The sequence below is a fragment of the Rhinopithecus bieti genome, unplaced genomic scaffold, assembly GCF_001698545.2.
Source record: "Rhinopithecus bieti isolate Rb0 unplaced genomic scaffold, ASM169854v2 scaffold_5216, whole genome shotgun sequence".
Lineage (NCBI taxonomy): Eukaryota > Metazoa > Chordata > Mammalia > Primates > Cercopithecidae > Rhinopithecus > Rhinopithecus bieti.
In genome coordinates, this window is record NW_016805021.1 from 2774267 (window position 1) to 2794125 (window position 19859).

The 19859-nt window shown below is 41.8% G+C and overlaps 1 protein-coding gene across 2 annotated transcripts in view; it reads right to left on the bottom strand.

Moving 5' to 3' along the window:
- ACOT12 (acyl-CoA thioesterase 12) overlaps positions 1 to 19859 on the bottom strand; it is a 74627-nt gene that overhangs the window by 35316 nt on the left and 19452 nt on the right. For both annotated transcript variants that reach the window (XM_017870939.1, XM_017870938.1), the window contains exons 3-5: positions 16834 to 16894; positions 8482 to 8583; positions 4204 to 4339 (exon numbers count right to left, since the gene is read on the bottom strand). In XM_017870939.1, coding sequence (XP_017726428.1) covers positions 4204 to 4339; positions 8482 to 8583; positions 16834 to 16894 — 299 coding nt within the window. The remainder of the gene's footprint in view (positions 1 to 4203; positions 4340 to 8481; positions 8584 to 16833; positions 16895 to 19859) is intronic.

Below are 19859 nucleotides of genomic sequence, written 5' to 3' on the forward strand. Positions count from 1 at the left end.
GCCTTTAGGAGTAAGTCCGGTGGAAGGAGGCGGCTCTCTCCAGGGTGGATGGTTTGGGGTGAGTGGGCTGATGGAAGCCTCCTGCTTCCTGTGGGGCTGGGTCCAGAGGTCAGAGAGGAGCAAGCTCCACCTCAGATGGCTAGAGTGAAGGAAAACACCTTGAGGGAAGTGAGGTCCTGCCACATGCTAATGCTGCTGTGGGACACAATGTATCAGTTTTCCACAAAAGCAAAGGCTCTGAACTAGCCAAGCTGCTCCAAGAGCTTCGATGGCCACTGTGTCCCTCACTGTCCACATGTCCTGCAACAGATGACACGTGGGCTATCGGGGCCAGGAGACTCCCAGCTCTACTTCCCTCCTCACCCCCCGCATCCTTGTACACATGCTTCTAACAAGCGGTGACAGAAGTGTTTACTTGGGCCTGTGCATATGACATAAAGGTTATGGTAAACTGTCCCTCATCCCATTATTCCTCTAAATAATTAAGGATATCCAAATGTCTCCCACACTTCTTCTAACTCCACACTTGCCGATGTCACCAGTGCCTTCCTGATTCCCAGTCCAGTAGACAGGTTTTATTCCTCACTTCCTGGAACGCAGTTGACCACTATTTCTTCTTGTAACTCTACTCCCTTGGCGTGTGACACTGCTCTCTCCAGCTCTCCCTGCGCCCCTCTGATTAATCCCTCCAGGTCTCCTTGGTAGGTTTGTCTTCCTGGATCCTCTCTTAGATGCCTGTGCGCCGCAGGTTCCATTCTTGGCCCAGCACCCTGTGCGCTGCAGGCTGTCTTCATTTGAACTACTTCTTTAAGCGGCTGTCTCTCAGATGGAATCTCTCCCCAGCTGTGGTCTCTTCCTTTTGGATGTCCACAGGCACGTCAGACTCCACATGCCTAAAACTGAATGCATCATCTACCTCCTAAAAGTTGCCCTTCCCTGCCCCTCAGATCCATGATCTCAGTTCATGGCACAACTGCTAACCAACTGCTCCAAGCAGACACCCAGGAGTCAGCCTGTGCTCCTTCTTCCTCACTCTTCTCCCCACAGCCAAGCAGTGATCCTATTTTATTGGTGTGACCTCGCGTATATTTTTAAACTCTTTCCCTCCTGTCTCTCCCCACTATTACTGCCTGGCTTAGGCAACCCTCACCTCTCCCCTGGTCTCTCTCCCTCTAGCCAGAGTGACCATATTAAGTGCAAACCCGGTCATGCCCCAACCCTGCTCAAAATCCTTCAGTGGCTCCCATCAAGAACAGAAGAAAGGACAAGCTTCTCAGCATGGCCCAGGGAACCTCTGTGACACAATCCGACTTTCTTCCTCTCCTGCCTCCCTCTACCTTGCATTTTCTCTCTAGCAATACTCTTGTGTTGGTGGCTTCCCAGCACACAGCGTCCTGGTCCATGCCTCCGCGTCTTCACACTCACTGCTACGTGCTTCCTCGCCTTCCCAACTTTCTTCTCATAGCCCCTCGTCCAGCAAGTCTCTCGTGAACACCCAAGGGCACTTCCTCTGGGCTCCCACGTTACTTAGAGTCTACAGCTCTCTGTTCACTTACTATATTACTTAGAAACTATTAAGTATGTCTGTCTCCAGCACTAAACTACAAGATTCTCAGGAGCAAAGACCCTGTATTTTTCATCTTTATACCTCTAGTGGCAAACAGGTTCCTGGCACATGACAGGCATTTCATACAGAATTGTTGGAAAGAACTACCAGTCAGTTGGTAGTCTTTCCTTTCTGCTGAGAGGAAAGGAGTCCTTCCACCTAAATGACTATGAGTGATTTTATCCACAAGCACACACACACACTCCATCCAGCAGGCACCGGGGCAGACTGGCCAGCACCTCACGCATCACAGGGTCACCCTCTTCCTGGTGGGGAGCAGCTTGATCTAGAGAGTTTCTGGTAAAAGGGTGGAGAATGACCTTGAGACATGTGATTCAGATGAGGGATGACTTGGAGAGGATGGAAGCAGTTCTTGTAAGAATCTCTGGATAAACATGCACAGATTTCAAAAGAACTGTTTCTTGCCAGGTGCGGTGACTCACACCTGTAATCCCAGCACTTTGGGAAGCCAAGGCAGGTGGAAAACCTGAGGTCAGGAGCTCAAGACCAGCCTGGCCAATGTGGTGAAAACTCGTCTCTACTAAAACACAAAATTAGCTGGGTGTGGTGGTGCATGCCTGTAGTCCCAGCTACTCTGGAGGCTGAGGCAGGAGAATCGCGTGAACCTGGGAGGCAGAGGTTGCAGTGAGCCGAGATTGTGCTACTGCACTCCAGCCTGGGTGACAGAGTGAGACCCCATCTCAAAAAAAAAAAAAAAAAAAAAAAAAAAAAAAAAAAAAAAAAAAGAAGAACTGTATTTTGACATTGTCAGTCAGACTTCTGGTTGTTTAGTGACTTATTTCTACTTTCTCCTTATGAACTCAGGTAGTGTAATTTCAACGAGGACAGAAAGCTTTTCTTAAAAGACATAGCTGCAGAAAGGAAGACCAGTGAAACTAGGGGAACTGCATATACTTATTAAAAACTGTGTTAAATGCTTGAGTTTTCCTAAGATGTCCTAAGAGATTTACTTGTCATGCATAGTACGGGTTTGCCCATTAGTAAGTATTTTATCTGTCATTTCATTCTTCCTTGGGATTTTAGGGATGAGGAGACAGCAGGTTTTGGTTTTTATTAATGGTTGTCTCATCTGCCTTAGGGTTGTTCTCTCGGTTCAGCTATTTCATTACTTGAGCAAAATGCATTTGAAATGTATTTTGGTGCTGAGACCAGCTTTACAAACAGAGACTTGCTCTTCTTAACACTGTCATTTAATGATGAAGTCTTCATTTCCTTAAAAATAATTCAGTCTGGGCTGGACACAGTGGCTCATGCCTATAATCCCAGCGCTTTGGGAGGCTGAGGCGGGCGGATCACCTGAGGTCAGGAGTTGAAGACCAGCCTGGTCAACATGGCAAAACCCTGTCTCTATTAAAAATACAAAATTAGCTGGGCGTGGTGGCAGGCACCTGTAATCCCAGCTACTAGGGAGGCTGAGGCAGGAAAATTGCTTGAAACTGGGAGGCAGAAGTTGTAGTGAGCCAAGTTCGCACCATTGCACTCCAGCCTGGGCAACAAGAGCGAAACTCTGTCTCAAAGAAAAATCCAAAAAGCAAACAAAGTTGGTAATGGGTATTGACCTTTGAAAGGTCAGCAATGAGTAGAAACCTTTGAAAAATATCTTTTTTAACCCGGAAGTCTTCTGTGGGGTGGTCCCAGGATATCACCTGGGGCAGAATAAAGGCTCTGCACTTCTGCCACACTGGCTGCTACCTCTCTCTTTCCTCTGGCATTTCTATGCACTCTTTCTCCTTCTCTTTTGACATCCTTATTCTGACATGTTCTTGTCCTCTCCTTTCCTCCCTCTTCTTCCTGTGCCTTCCTTTGGAGCCAAGAGGTGCTGAACCTTCTGCCCTCCTGGCAGTGGTCAGCTTGTGGGACCTGGGCAGGCTCACTCCACTTCCTCCCCTCCCTCATTGTGCTCTCCACTGGCATCCCCTGGGGCTTCAGAAGATGGAGTCAGACAAAAAGAAAGGGCAGAGGAGGGGCAGGAGCGGTGCTCTGCCTTTCCCCACCAGTCTGGCTCCAGGAGGCATCAAAGAGCCCAGGAAATCACTACCAGAGAACTAAGGAAGTATGGCTCATAAAACACAGGGTGATTGTGGAAAGCACCAGGCAACAGGAGCAGGATCTTACAGCCTCCGCTCATATCCCATATGATCCTTAGCAAGTTTCTTTCCTGCTCAGAGTTGCAGCTTCCTGCTCTGTTGAGATTACATGCAGCTCCTATGAAACTGTGGATGAGAAACTGCTTAGTAGGCCACGAAGCACCGTGTCAAAGTATGGCATTGTCATCAACCCTTCTTTCAGCCATCATTAGCGAACACATGCTTACTAATGACTGCCTGGTCCCTGTCACTCTTTTTCCCCATCTCCTCTCCTGGAGATCTTCCAATTTAAAGAGGCGTTAGGTGTCAGCAGTTACATTCTCAATGGCCAGGCCCTTCCTCCTCTAGTCACCAGGTTTGTTGGAAAAGATACCTAGTGTCATCAGGATTGAAGGGTAATAATAAGGTGAAAATAAGTGTGCTCTAACAAAAGACTCCTTTGCCTGTCACAGTCATAGAATTAAAGTTCTTATAAGTGGATTTACTGACCATCAAACTTGCTACTTTCCTTCATTAAATTGTTAAAGATATCTTCATGTTGTAATCGAACTTTCCTTCTCTCAGCAGCCAGATTATGTTCCACATGATCTTGTTCAGTTAGAAGTGTGACTGGTTTTAAATGAATCTAGAGAAAGAAAAGCATTTATCTTTTATTGCCTTGTTAAATTATAAAAGCACAGCATGAATTTTGCAAAAACAAATGATATGCTACACGGTTCTCTAACTCAAGTAAATAGAGCTTTTATGAGTGTTTTCACTAAATATGTTATGACTAAATTTTTTCTTAAATTATTTTTAAAGTAAAAAAATCAACACAGGCTTAATTATTTCTTCATGCAATAAGATATGTGTTTTAAAATGTTCTCTCGATTAATGTTCCCTGATTTTAAAATTTTTCAACAGAACTACAAAATAAGAAAGTATTCAAATCGATGAATGAGGAGGGGGCCTTTGACTGCACTGAAATCTAAATGTTTCCTGTCTTTTGCAAAATTAAGAAAGCAAAGAGAGGGAATAAAGATGTTCTAGAGAAAGCTATCTTATACTATGAGGTATTCCCAATTTGGAAATTTCATTACATGGTGAAAACATTATCTAACAAGCAAAACAAAAAAATCAATATGTGGGAATAAAGCTTTCACCAACCTCCAGAAACCTGGAAATATGAGGCAACAGAACCAAGAGCTCAAATTCTTACATAAATGTCCTCTGCTGACCCTGTGTGTAGAAGGAAGGGTGACCTTGAAGCTGGACTGGGGTAGCTCCATGCTTATTTCCAAGATTCTCAAAGTCTGGTATTGACCCTTGACCAAGATAAGGATGAAATAAGCTAGTGATCCCTGGGTGTGGGGGCTCACACCTGTTATCCCAGCACTTTGCGGGGGCTGAGGCGGGCAAGTCACTTGAGATCAGGTGTTCAAGATTATAGGTGTGAGCCACTGCACCTGGACAACATGGTGAAACACTGTCTGTACTAAAAATACAAAAAGTAACAGGGTATAGTGGAGCACATCTGTAATCCCAGTTACTTAGGAGGCTGAGGCACAAGAATCGCTTGAACCCAGGAAAAGGAGGTTGCAGTGAGCCAAGATCATGCCACTGCACTCCAGCCTGGGAGACAGAGTGAGACTCCATCTCAAAAAAAAGAAAAAAAAATAAGCTAGTGATTTATAATATGCTGCTTAAAGTCCAAAACTCCCCTGGACTACCTTGTGGAGTTTGATTAGGCATGTGTAGATTGATGGCATGCACTGGTTTAACTCCTTTTTTTTTTTCTTTTTTTTTGAAACTCTGTTGCACTGTGTGTAATCTGGAGCATAGTGGTGTAATCATACCTTCCTGTAACCTCAAAATCCCAGCTTAAGGGATCCTCCCAGTAGGACTGCAGGCAAGCGTCACTATGCCTGTCTAATTTATTTTATTTTATTTTATTTTATTTTATTTTTTGTAGAGATGAGGGCTCACTATGTTGCCCAGGCTGGTCTCAAAATCCTGGCCTCAAGCAATCTTTCCTTCTCAGCCTCCCAAAGCACTGTAATTATAAGTGTGAGACACTGCACCCAGCATGATTTAACAATTTTTGCAGTGTTGTTTTAGTTGTGTGACTAGCAGGGTATACAAGACTGCTTGGTAAACTTGTGTGTTGGTTCTCCTGAAACCAAGATACCTTGCGTACGTTTTGGTGATCCTACTCTGCAGAAGTACATCTTGTGTGACTAAGGCCCCTGAGGCATGGCTGTGCCTGGAGGCCTCAACCCTCTCTGAGGCTGGCCTGTGCTTGCTTTCTCCCACTGCACCATCTGCTTTAGCTTAGTAAGGCTTTGCATGAGTGTACCCTGTGGAGTCTTGCACGTCCCTTCAATGATCTGGCCTGTGCAATTGTTAAACTAAGTCTGGTTAATCATTGCCAATTTCTTCTTTGTTTTTTAATCAGCCTACATTATGCTTTGAACCAATTTCATCCTAAAATAAACTCACTGTGAACAGTGATTCAGGTAGTCCTATGGGTTCAAACCAAACCACTGATTTTTCATGGGTCTCTTTGTGATGAGCTACTGAACCAGCATATTAGCAACTAGGAAATAAGTTAGTCTGGAAAGGTGCTTTACAATTAAGATTATCTGAACCAATCAATTATGCTAGCACCATAATGGATCTGACTTTCCACTTTCAGAAACCAGTTCTCCAGTCTCAAGAGAGATTGGACTGAAATGTTACTATTCTATTCTTTTTTTTTTTTTTAGAGACGGAGTTTTGCTTTTGCTGCCCAGGCTGGAGTGTAATGGAGCGATCTCGGCTCACTGCAACCTCTGCCTCCTGGGTTCTAGCGATTCTCCTGCCTCAGCCTCCCAAGTAGCTGGAATTATAGGCATGCACCACCATGCCCAGTTAATTTTTGTATTTTTGGAGAGGGGGGTTTCTGCATTTTGGCGCCAGGCTGGTCTTGAACTCCTGACCTTAGGTGATCCACCCGCCTCGGCCTCCCAAAGTGCTGGGATTACAGGCATGAGCTACCATGCTCGGCCAACTATTATATTCTTATTCCACACATCCATGAAGTTGGAGTGAGAAGTCTGAGGCTGGAGGGGGAAAATGACCGTCTTCCTCTGCTGCTCCATGCAAAGGAATGGGATGGCAAGGTGCGTTCCTTTGTCACTTGCTCTCAGATACGGGCACCTGCACCCATCTCATATTCTCTCATTTCCAAAAGTCTGGAGATTTGTGGGGATGCCAGGAAAAACAGTGGTTGGGAAGACTATCTCAGTGTCTCAGATTTTAGTGAACACAGGCTCTGTGGGATGCTTTGGCAAAGTACAGATCCAAGATTCCACGCTAGTGATTCTAATTCAGTAGGTCCATGATATGGCCCAGAAAACTGCATTTAAACAAATAGAATTAGCTGATATGAACTTCCACTTGAAAAACAACACCCTTGGGCAATATGAATTTGCCTTGCAACGTGTTTAATGTTAACTGAGAGTGGAGGCCAGGTGCCATGGCTCACACCTCAGAACTTTGGGAGGTCAAGGCGGGCAGACCAGCCTGACCAACATGGTGAAACCCCATCTCTACTAAAAATACAAAAAAAAAAAAAAAGAAAGAAAAATTAGCCAGGCACGGTGGTGGGAGCCTGTAATCCCAGCTACTTGGGAGGCTGAGGCAGGTGACTCGCTTGAACCTGGGAGGTGGAGGTTGCAGTGAGCTGAGATTGTGCCACTGCACTCCAGCCTGGGTGACAGAGTGAGACTCTGCTCAAAAACAAAAGACTAAGAGTGGGAGAAGTGCCCCAGGTAAAAAGCTCTGCAGGGACACCTGCCATTGGCACTATGATGATCCAACTCAGCCCTAGCCCATCTCTATGCCTCCTGGCTCACATGAGGAAGAGGAGCTGGTGAGTGTGGTTCTGCCACCACCTCTCCTGGGTACAGTGGAAACATCTGTCTGGCTTTAAAGTGGGAGGCGGTCTGAAGAAGGCTTCAGACAAAGAGACAGAGAAGGACCTCTCCTTGCTTCAGAGTAGGGCTAGGAGAAGCCACTGTGTCTAGCTCTGGGATGATCCTTGGAGTGAAAGACTCATATTCTAGATTGAATTATCACAGTGTTTAGACTAAACGGGACCCTCCTCCAGGCACCCTGACACTGAAAAAAAAAAAAAGCCAAGAAATTATAAAGAGCAAATCCCCAGCAGCCTCTAGATGAGTGGATCTGGGTCGTGGCCGGGCAGCTGGCTAGGGACACTCACCAGGCCAAAGTATCGCTTCGGAGGGTGTTTTCACCCCACATGCCCAGAAGCTTATTTTCAAACTTCAATAACTCAGCAATGTTGACAATTTTCCTTCAGGTATTAACAATGGTTAATCTATAACATGCAACTGCTTGCTAAATTGCTCTTGATTTTTTTAAAAAAGATTTTATTTTAACTCAATTTTGAGTTATATGGCCACAAATGAAAAGCACTAAACCAGTAGGCAGTATTTTAAAGAAACTGATATGACCTTCAGATCATTTAAAACAATGTGGAATATTTTTTGTATTTTACAAACTTTCTGTATCGTCTTTTCTCTAAGGTACTTTTCTCTAAAGTTCCTGTTCCTCTGATGTTACCACAGAATGATAACTTTTACAATAAATATTGGTGAATAATAAATCTTGGGAAAGTATATCTCATGGAAAGAAGAAATGTCATTTTTTTCTATAACATTCTGATGCAATTGTTACTATGTCCCTGAATTACATGCTAGATACATCTTCACATACAAAATTTACCTTTTCTTTTCCAACTGGTTTGGCTACAAATGTGGAGAAAGCCACACTAACAAGCTTCTCAATGCCAGTGAGCATGTCCTGTACCATGACCTTGATACTGATCTACGATGAAAAAAAGATAAATAAATACACTCTTGGCCATCCAGAAACAGTTCAGATTTCAGCATTCAAAATGTAGTCATATGTACGCATCATCACTCTCTTTCATTTTAAAAATGAAACCAGAATTTTAATTTATTTTTAAGCAATAGAATTCTTTCAGTGATGTTCTATAACATTGGACAATTAACTTTTTCTGATTATGAAAATTATTTATCATGTAAAATTTGTGGAATCTGACTATCCAGAGTATATATTATCAGTAATCCCATCACCCAGAGATAATAATTATTATTTTAGGTGAATTTTCTTCTAGCTTTTATATTTATATATCATATATGATATATAAATGTATATTATATATAATATATACACATACATATCACATAATACACATATATATTACATAATATATACACACATTTCATATTATATACATATGACATGAAATATGTGTATATATGCATGTGTATATAAAATTATTGTAATGTATTTACAGTTTTATGTTCTGATTTTGTTTTGTTTTGTTTTGAGACAGAGTCTCGCTCTGTCACCCAGGCTGGAGTGCAGTGGCACGATCTCGGCTCACTGCAAGCTCCGCCTCCCGGGTTCAAGCCATTCTCCTGCCTCAGCCTCTGTCGTAGCTGGGACTACAGGCACGCGGCACTACACCCAGCTAATTTTTTGTATTTTTAGTAGAGACAAGATTTCACCATGTTGGCCAGGATGGTCTCAACCTCTTGACCTTATGATCCACCCACCTCGGCCTCCCAAAGTGCTGGGATTACAGGGGTGAGTCATTGCACCTGGCCTGTTTCAATTTTTAAAAATTTGACATTATATGATAAGCTCTTTTAAACTTCATTATTACTAAATATGCTTTTGAAAACAAGATATTGGTGACTGCCTTATAAAACCACTAGAGAGATGTACCAGAACTATTTTAGCCTTTAGCCTCAGAGCTTTTTTTCTTTTTTAAAATGTCTCTAGGCAGCATACTCTCAGGGTTTCCTAGGACCAAGCTAACCTGGACAGAATTGCATCATGTATTTACAGCTTTGTTTCTGTGATTAACTGTTCAGGAGTAATAAGAAGGTAGCTGAGACACTTTATGTTGATACTACAATGGGCTAGATTTCCCCCTGTGTGAAGAGCTCTGAAGCTTGGTCCTCAGGATGGCACTTTGCAGAAGTGTTGGTAAACTCCGAGACTTGTCTTTAGATTCTGGCTAATAAACCTTTTCCCAAATGTTTCAGATGAATAATGTTATCTTCTGAAAATAATGAGCGATCTCAGGCACAGCTCAGCACTGTGTTGTCGACAATGAAGAATATCTGTATCTGTATCTTTACCATGTACACCATGTAAAAAGAATAATCAATAATCTATGACTCATTTTAAGTCACTCAACTCATAAATGCAAATTAGTATTTACATGGTAAATCCTAAATTAACTAGATGGTGATTAGCCAAAATTAAACTATCTATTCCCAACTCTCTCAACCCTCAATCCCATACAGCTTTCTGTTTTTAGAGAAATGGACAAATGAAAAATAAAATAAAATATCTAACAGTAAAAACAAAACAACAATTCTGGAGTGTTAAAATAAGTTCTAAACACTATCTTCTACTAGAACAGTTAACTTAGTTATATGTGATAACCGAATGTTTCAAAAACATATGCCAGGGAGAATTTCATTGTGTTATAAGAGATTAGGTAAGATTGGAATTACATTCTGTGAAAACAACTAGAAAACTGGACAAAATACAGGAAGCATCTATTTTCACACCTACAAAAATAGGCAACACAGGACTGTGATCCCCAAGGCGGGAAAAACAATGAGAGGAGCACTGCGTTCCCAGGTTCTCAGGCTAAAGGTAATTTACAGTTAGGTTAGGGAAGGAAAACCTAACTCTGCTCAATTGAATGGAGCTAAAATTTGTGGGGTAGAGTACCAGAGAAGTAAGCTAAAGAAAAGAAAGAATTCCAGAAATACGAATGTGAGTCTTTGAGTTGATACTAACTGGACTATATACACGGTGAAACCCCACAAGGCCAGACAAGAACAGCTTCTGAGGAACAAGCAGTTCCTGGGAAACTGTAACATGGACAATTCCAAGAACTCACACACAGCTGGGGATCTTTTGAGTTCTCTCCAGCCAGATTTCACTGAAGATAGAACAGCTTCATAGAGATAACAGAAGATCCCAACCTAGAAGAGGGTCTAAAGTAGCCGTAGAGTAGAGTATTCTAAATCTTCCATAGAAGAGTTTAAAACAGATCTTTTTTTTTTCTTTTTTTTTTTTTTTGAGACGGAGTCTTGCTCTGTCGCCCAGGCTGGAGTGCAGTGGCTGGATCTCAGCTCACTGCAAGCTCCGCCTCCCGGGTTTACGCCATTCTCCTGCCTCAGCCTCGGGAGTAGCTGGGACTACAGGTGCCCGCCACCTCGCCCGGCTAATTTTTTTTGTATTTTTTAGTAGAGATGGGGTTTCACCGGGTTAGCAAGGATGGTCTCGATCTCCTGACCTAGGGATCCGCCCGTCTCGGCCTCCTGAAGTGCTGGGATTACAGGCTGGAGCCACTGCGCCCGGCCCTAAAACAGATCTTTAAAAGCTCAAACCAATCTGCAAGTAACAACATCTTCCTGCCAGGAAAAGTCTGACACTCTTTTTAAAGAAATATAACAAAAGCCGGCACTAAATAATATAAAATTCACAATGCTTGCATCGAATAAAAATTATTAGATGCAAGAAAATTATTAGGTGAAAGGTAATATAAATAAAACAACAGATAACAGAAATGATGGAATGACAACAAAAGATTACAATTAAATTAAAGATTACAATTAAATTAAAGATTAATTACAATTAATTAAAGATTACAATTAAACAACAATTAAATATAGGCACCATGAACTCAGAGATTTGGAACAGGAGTCAGCAACATCTTCTTAAAGGATAAGGCCAGATAGTAAATATTTTAAGTTTTATGGTCACATGGACTGTACTGCCACTACTCAACTCTGCCAATGTACTGTGATAGCAACACAGACAAAACATAAATGAATGGGTATAGCTGTGCTCCAAAAAAATTTTATTCATAAAACAGGTCTATAGGCCATAGTTTGCTGACTCCCAATATAGAGGAAAAGATGAAAATAATAAGGAAAGAATGGAAAATATAAAAAAACAAAGTGGGACTTTCTAAGATAAAAAATATATAACATCTGAAATAAAAAACAAACCAGATAAGGTTAAGAGCAGTTTAGTTAATGCAGGGGAAAAAGTCAGTGAAGTTGAAGATGACAAAAGAAGCTACACAGAATGTAGCATGAAGAGAAAGGAAGACTGAAAGAAAAAAAAAAGAACAGTATCAGTGACCTGTGGAACATTAACAAGATGTCTAAAACTCTAAAGTCCAAAAGGAGAGAGCGCACAAAAGACAGGAAAAAAGTTTGAAGATAAAATAGCTGAAAAAAATCCACATTTCTTTGAAACTATAAATCCATAGATCCAGTAGCTCAAAAAACCCAAGTCATATCATGATTTACATAATTCTGCTGCCAGGCTAGAATTCTATACCTACCGAATATGTACATCTTTTAAATATGAAGATGAAACAAAGACATTTTTACACAAAAGCTGAAAAAAGAAATGCTAAAGGAATATCTTCAGACAGAAGGAAAATGACACTAGGGAGAAATCTGGAGATACACAATACACAAAAGAATAAAGAACACCAGAAATGGCAAATATGTGGGTATATATATATATATATATATATATTACATTCTTTTCATTTTTATTATTTTAAAAAGATGATTGACTGTTTAAAACATACATAATAACTATGTATTGTAGGGTTTACCTCCTACATATGTGCGTGTAAAAGGTATGACAATAACGACACAAAGGCTGGGACATGGGAAGGGCAGTGTGTATACTGTTATAAGGGTATTACTCTATACTCAAAGGGATATTACATTATTTGAAAGTAGTCTCAGATAAGTTAAGTAGTCATATTGCAAACCTGAGAAAAAACACTAAAACCAAAACAAATGTGTATAGTTAAAACACCAACAGTGGAGATAAAATGGATTACTAAAAATTACTCCACTTTAAAAAATGTAGGAAAAGATGGGGACAGGAAGAAACAAAGAACAGATGAAAGAAATAGAAGACAAATAGCCAGATGATAGATTTCAACTCTGCCATATAGATAATCTAATGTAAACAGTTTAAATACTCCAGGTAGGAAGCAGAGATTGTTAGAATAAATTAAAAAATAGCATCCAAATATATTCTGTTTATAAGAAACCCACTTACATATACAAATAAGACAGGTTAAAAGAGAAATGATGGGGGAAAAACATTAATCCAAACAAAGCTTGTCTGGCTAAATTAATATCAGACAAAGTAGATTTCAAAACAAAAACCAGAGATAAAAAGGTACACTTCATAATGATAAAAGGGTCACAACATTAGGAAGAGTTAAGAATCCTGGCAGGGCACAGTGGCTCACGCCTGTAATCCCAGCACTTTGGGAGGCTGAGGTGAATGGATTACCTGAGGTCAGGAGTTCAAGACCAGCCTGGCGAACATGGTGAAACCCCGTCTCTACTAAAAATACAAAAATTAGCTGGGTGTGGTGGTGCACACTTGTAATCCCAGCTATTCGGGAGGCTGAGGCAAGAGAATCACTTGAACCCGGGAGGTGGAAGTTGCAGGGAGCCAAGATCGTACCACTGCACTCCAGCCTGGGAGACAGTTCAAGACTCCATCTCAAAATAATAATAATAATGATAATAATACAGAAGACTTGAACAATGCTATGAAACAATTTAGGCTAACTGACATCTGCAGAATACTTCATTGACTATAAGCAACACATTCTTTTCAAGTACATATAGAACATTCACCATAATAGTCCATATTTTGGGTCATTAAAAAAAAGTCTAAACAAATTTAAAATAATTGAAATTATAAAAATTATGGTCTCTCTCTGCAAAGGAATTAAATTAGAAATCAAAAACAAAGATATGTCTGGAAAAATCATCAGAGATTTGGAAATTAAACAACACACATCTAGACAGACCAGAGGTCAGGGAAGAATTTACAAGAAAAAAAGACATATTTTGATGCAGGTAAAGAAATACATTGAGGAAAATTTTACAATTTTAAATACTTATATTTGAAAAAAAAGAAAAGTTCAATTTCCCAAGATTCTATCTTAAGACACTAGAAAAAGAAAGGCAAATTAAACCCAAAATTAATAGAATGAGAATAATATAATAACCAATAACAGAAATCAAACACATTATGCTAAGTAAAATGAACTAGACACAAATGATTATATATATGCTATATCATTCCATTTATACAAAATATAGTAAAGGGCAAAAAAAAAAAAAAAAAAAAGGGTACTGACCTAAAGTAAATGAGTGGTTGTCACAAGCTGGGACGTGAGGGAGCTGATTGCAAAGGGCATAGGGGGCTTCGTGTAGTGATGGGAACGTTGTATATTATAGTGGTGGTGATCCAACTGTATAACTTTGTCAAAGCTCAGCAAAATGTATAATTAAAACGGGAGAATTTTAATGTTGTAAATTATGTCTCAATAAAACTGATTTTTAAAGACACGCTCTAAGGACCAAAAAAAAAAAAAAAAAAAAAAACCCTCATATAATGTGCTTTTAGTGCAAATGGGACAATATAATCTATTAATAGTAACGCATCACACACCTTCCAGAGCGGGGAAGAGGGAAGAGACTGATCAATAGAGTCTGAGAATCCCGTGGAAGTGGGTTTGGCACAGAGCAGAGTTCCTGCTTGCTGTGGATTCAGGGGGAAGCCAGTCATTTATTTCTGCTCAACAAATTAGCAGAGGGCTGGCCTCAGTTGTGGCAGGAAACTGAAATTGAACAGGATGACCATAAAGGACATTTCCAGTTTGAAAAAGTAAAAATAAAAATGTTTAGTTGGCATCTAGAGTTAGGGGAAAAAAAAATTCCAAAAAATTTCTACCAGGTGGTAGAAAGTACGACAAAATCTAGAGGCTGCCTGGTCATAATTTGCAGAGGATGAAAGAGAACAAGATTCTGCATGGCAGATTGAGCCTGGAAAGTCAGTGGAGGCTAGGGTTTACTTTCCCTAGCATCAGAAATCTGTGGTTTCAAACTCACTGGGTTTTATTTTTCTTTTCTTAGCTTTTAGATAAGCCTCCTTTAGAAACTCTAGCCTGTCTCAGGAAGAGGAGGAAAAGGAGAAATGAAAAGGAGCTTTTATCTATATTTGGACTGTCTATCAGGAGAATGTGTGGCCCTCAGGAGACAGGCCAAGCCCAGAGGCTCCTGTGTGCAAAGGCTAAGAGCTCCGCAGTTGAATAAACAGCGTCCAGAAACACCATTCGCTGACAGAGCTTGTTTTTTTCACAAGCATTTCCTTTCTGCTTTCTTCAAGTGCTTTTTATTCTGTTTATTTGGATACTGCTAGAAAGTGACCATATATATCAGCCAGGTGCAGTGGCTCATGCCTGTGATCAATCCTAGCACTTTGGGAGGCCGAGGCGGGCGGATCACAAGGTCAGAAGATCGAGACTATCCTGGCCAACATGGTGAAACCCTATCTCTACTAAAAATACAAAAATTAGTGGTGGCAGGCGCCTGTAATCCCAGCTACTCGGAAGGCCGAGGCAGGAGAATTGCGTGAACCCGGGAGGCGGAGGTTGCAGTGAGCCGAGATCTTGCCATTGCACTCCAGCCTGGCAACAGAGTGAGACTCCATCTCAAAACAAAACAAAATAAAAAAAAAGAGGTGACCACATCAAGGTAAAGCCATCACCAAGGGCATGGTTACTATCAAAACAGTTGTTACAGTTGAACTGTGTTCCCCCTTCCAAATTCTTATGTCCTAACCCCCAGTACCTTTGAATGTAAATGTGGAAATAGTGCTGTTGCAGATGTAATTAGTTAAGATGAGGCCAGACTGCAGTGGGGCAGGCCCCTAATCCAATATGACTGATATCTTTATAAAAACGGGAAATTTGGAAGCAGACACCCACACAAGGAGAACACATGTGAAGATGAAGGCAGAGGTCGGGTGATGCAGCAGAAGCCAAGAAATACCAAAGACTACAGAAAGCCATGGGAGAATAGGAAAGCAGCATGAACAGATTATCCCTCCAGCCCTCAGAGAAACCAGCCCTGCCCATATATTGATGTAGGACTTCTAGCTCCCAGAACCATGGGACAATACTTTTCTGTGTTTAGGCCATCCGGTCTGTGGTGCTTTGTTACGGCAGCCCTAGCAAACGAATGCAAGCTCTTCCATGTCTTCATGCCCAGAGATCGAAGGATGGCTCCTGAGCAAGCTGGAAGGTGCAATATGAGATCCAGCAATGCCTTTCCTCCTAATTTAACCTGAATAGAGATCTCAAGAGCTCCCGAGAATCCGGTATTCACAATGGTAGAGAAAAGAAAACCAAGTGGATGCAGAAAAAAAATCTTCTAAATTTACCTTCTTACTAAAGTCCAGTTATCCTGCTTTTCAAAAACTAGTTAATCATGGGACTAGTTTCTATCAGAGGGTGAGGGGATGGAGAGCAAATAGAATAATAGTAGAGTCAGCATGATTAAGAAATAAAACCTATACTTTATAAAGAATTAAGAGTGTCCTTTTCTCTTGCAGGTTTATTTTCTGTATATCCTTCTATGTAGAAATACTGTATTGTACCATGTTGAAATGTGAGTTTTTTTTTTTTGTTTTTTTTTTTCTTAAGAGACAAAGTCTTGCTATGTCACCCAGGCTGGAGTGCAGTGGCACAATCATAGCTCACCGTAGCCTCAAACTCCTAGGCTCAAGCAATCCACCCACCTCCGCCTCCCAAGTAGGCAGGGCTACAGGCACTTACCACTGTGCTGGCTAATTTTTTTTTCTTCTTAAAGATTGGGTCTTGCTATGTTGCCCAGGCTGGTCTCGAACTCCTGGCCTCAAGTGATCCTCCTGCCTCAGCCTCCCAAATTGCTGGGATTATAGGTGTGAGCCACTATGCCTGGCCATGTTGAATTTTAGCTAGGAAACACCAGAAACATCCGCTGCCTATTATTTACCTGTGACCTGACTATACATTCCAGAGCCTTGTGAAATAGAGAATCTCATTAACTCCAAATATTAGTCTAGGCCTCCTGCTCTACCCTTTGTAAACAATGAAGAAACGAGCACCAACAGGTAGCCCTTTGAAAAGGTGCCTCTTACCTCCATGCTTGTGCTGAATGCTCTAGTAACTTTTGCTCTGATGGTTATAACTTGTCCAACTCTAGGGAAAAACAAACAGACAAACAAAAAAACTCAGTAATTCTAGCACATTTTATTTCAGATCAGACTTAAAGATTACTTAAATGCATGCCATAAAGCAGTTCCACCTTATCATGCTGATAATGTTCATGCATGGGAAATTCAGGTTAATGATAATGGAAAAAGACAGCACTTAAAAACAAAGGCCGATTACTGTAAACCACACTTATGGTGTTAGTGGACCACCAATATTTAAACAGAAAAGAACCTCTGCAGAGATAGTGTGCGACATGACTCCAAATCTACAGCACATACTGACTATACAGCAGCTGTTTTCCCAAGAGAAGTTAAGACAAATACACCAGCAAATCTATACAGCTGATATTTATTTTTTAAAGTTAGTTAATGCATAAATGCACAAATATACAGAAATGCAAGCAAGCAAACTGATCAGCTTCAGTTGGTTTGTATGGGCCCTTAATGATGCTAGGTGGTCTACTCACTTTGATCATGTAACCTGACGTTGTTCCAAAACTTTTGTGTTCAGGCCCTTCAGTCAGCTCTAATCCCTTCCCCTTAGCAGAAGGTAAGAGGTTATCCAATAGAAGCCCCCTGTATTGTTCTGCCTTAACTTCAAAGTTAAACTGCATTTGCACCTTTCTCTTTGCTCTTCTTTTCAGGGAAAGAGGGAATCTCTTGAGACCTAATCTCATTCTTTACCTGTGCCATTGGTCCCATCCTCCCGTGGCCCTGTCCCCTCCCTTGTTGGCTCTGCTTCATCAACTCTGTCCTCTTTTCTGCCTTCAATCTTTGCCTCTTCCCCAATTCTCCATCAGTCTGTGACAATGCTCAAGGCTTCTTCTTTCTAAAATCTTTCTCTCAAACCTATTATATCTCAAGATGTTTTTCTTTTCTTCATATTCAAACTTCCTAAAAACATCATTTATTTTTCTAACTTATACATTTCACTAATGCTTACTGAGTTAACTGGCATTTTACTGAGTAGTCCTGGCATTAAGCCAGGTCAAAGGACACAGTGATTAATAAGACAAAACTGCTGACTTCAAGGAGACCAATCTTTCTTTGGGATGCTGGGATGTAAACAGATAAAGTCCAAAAGATTACCAAGGAATTATTGACAATTCATTAACAATAAAAATCCCTGTCATTAATTAAATGAAGTTTAATGTTTCTCAGTGTGGCCATACTAATAACAATGACTACTCTTTATAGAATGTTGTGTGCAAATCAGACACCATGGGATTTCCTGGCAAGATGGCCGAATAGGAGCAGTTCCAGTCTGCAGCTATCAGTGAGATCGATGCAGAAGGGGGTGATTTCTGCATTTCCAACTGAGGTACCTGGTTCATCTCATTGAGATTGGTTGCACAGTGGGTGCAGCCCGTGGAGGGTGAGCCAAAGCAGGGTGGGGCATCACCTTACCAGGGAAGTGCAAGGGGTCGGGGGATTTCCCTCCCCTAGCCAAGGGAAGCCGTGAAGGACTGCGCTGTGAGGAACGGTGCGCTCCAGCCCAGATACTGAGCTTTTCACATGGTCTTTGCAACCCGCAGACCAGGAGATTCCCTCTGGTGTCTATACCATCAGGGCCCTGGGTTTCAAGCACAAAACTGGGTGGCCATTTGGGGAGACACTGAGCTAGCTGCAGGAGTGTTTTTTTCATACCCCAGTGGTACCTGGAACACCAGCAAGACAAAACCATTCATTCCCTTGGAAAGGGGGCTGAAGCCAGGGAGCTGAGTGGTCTGGCTTGGCAGGTCCCACGCTCATGGAGCCCAGCAAGCCAAGATCCACTGGCTTGAAATTCTCGCTGCCAGCACAGCAGTCTGAGGTCAAACTGGGACGCTCGAGCTTGGTGAGGGGAGGGGCGTACACTATTGCTGAGGCTTGAGTAGGCAGTTTTACCCTTACAGTGTAAACAAAGCCACCAGGAAGTTCGAAGTGAGCAGAGCCCACCACAGCTCAGCAAGGCTGCTCTGGCCAGACTGCCTCTCTAGATTCCTCCTCTCTAGGCAGGGCATCTCTGAAAAAAAGGCAGCATCCCCAGTCAGGGACTTAAAGATAAAACTCCCATCTCCCTGGGACAGAGCACCTGGGGGAAGGGGCAGTTGTGGGCTCAGCTTCAGCAGACTTAAATGTCCCTGCCTGATGGCTCTGGAGAGAGCAGCAGATCTCCCAGCACAGCGTTTGAGCTCTGATAAGCGACACAATGCCTCCTCAAGTGTGTCCCAGACCCCCGCATATCCTGACTGGTAGACACCTCCCAGTAGGGGCCGACAGACACCTCATACAGGAGAACTCTGTCTGGCATCTGGCAGGTGCCCCTATGGGACAAAGCTTCCAGAGGAAGAAACAGGAAGGAATCTTTGCTGTTCTGCAGCCTCTGCTGGGAATACTCAGGCAAACAGGGTCTGGAGTGGACCTCCAGCAAACTCCAGTAGACCTGCAGCAGAGGGGCCTGACTGTCAGAAGGAAAACTAACAAACAGAAAGGAATAGCATCAACATCAACAAAAAGGATGTCTACTCAGATACCTCATCTGAAGGTCACCATCATCAAAGACCAAAGGTAGATAAACCCATGAAGATGGGGAGAAAACAGTGTAAAAAGGCTGAAAATTCCAAAAACCAAAATGCCTCTTCTCTACAAAAGGATCACAACTTCTTGCCAGGAAGGGAAAAAAACTGGATGGAGAATGAGTTTGATGAACTGACAGAAGAAGGCTTCAGAAGGTGGGTAATAACAAACTCCTCCGAGCTAAAGGAGCATGTTCTAACCCAAGGCAAGGAAGTTAAGAACCTTGAAAAAAGGTTAGAGGAATTGCTAACTAGAATAACCAGTTTAGAGAAGAACATAAATGACCTGATGGAGCTGAAAAACACAGCATGAGAACTTCATGAAGCATACACAAGTATCAATAAATGAATCGATCAAGCAGAAGAAAGGATATCAGAGATTGAAGATCAACT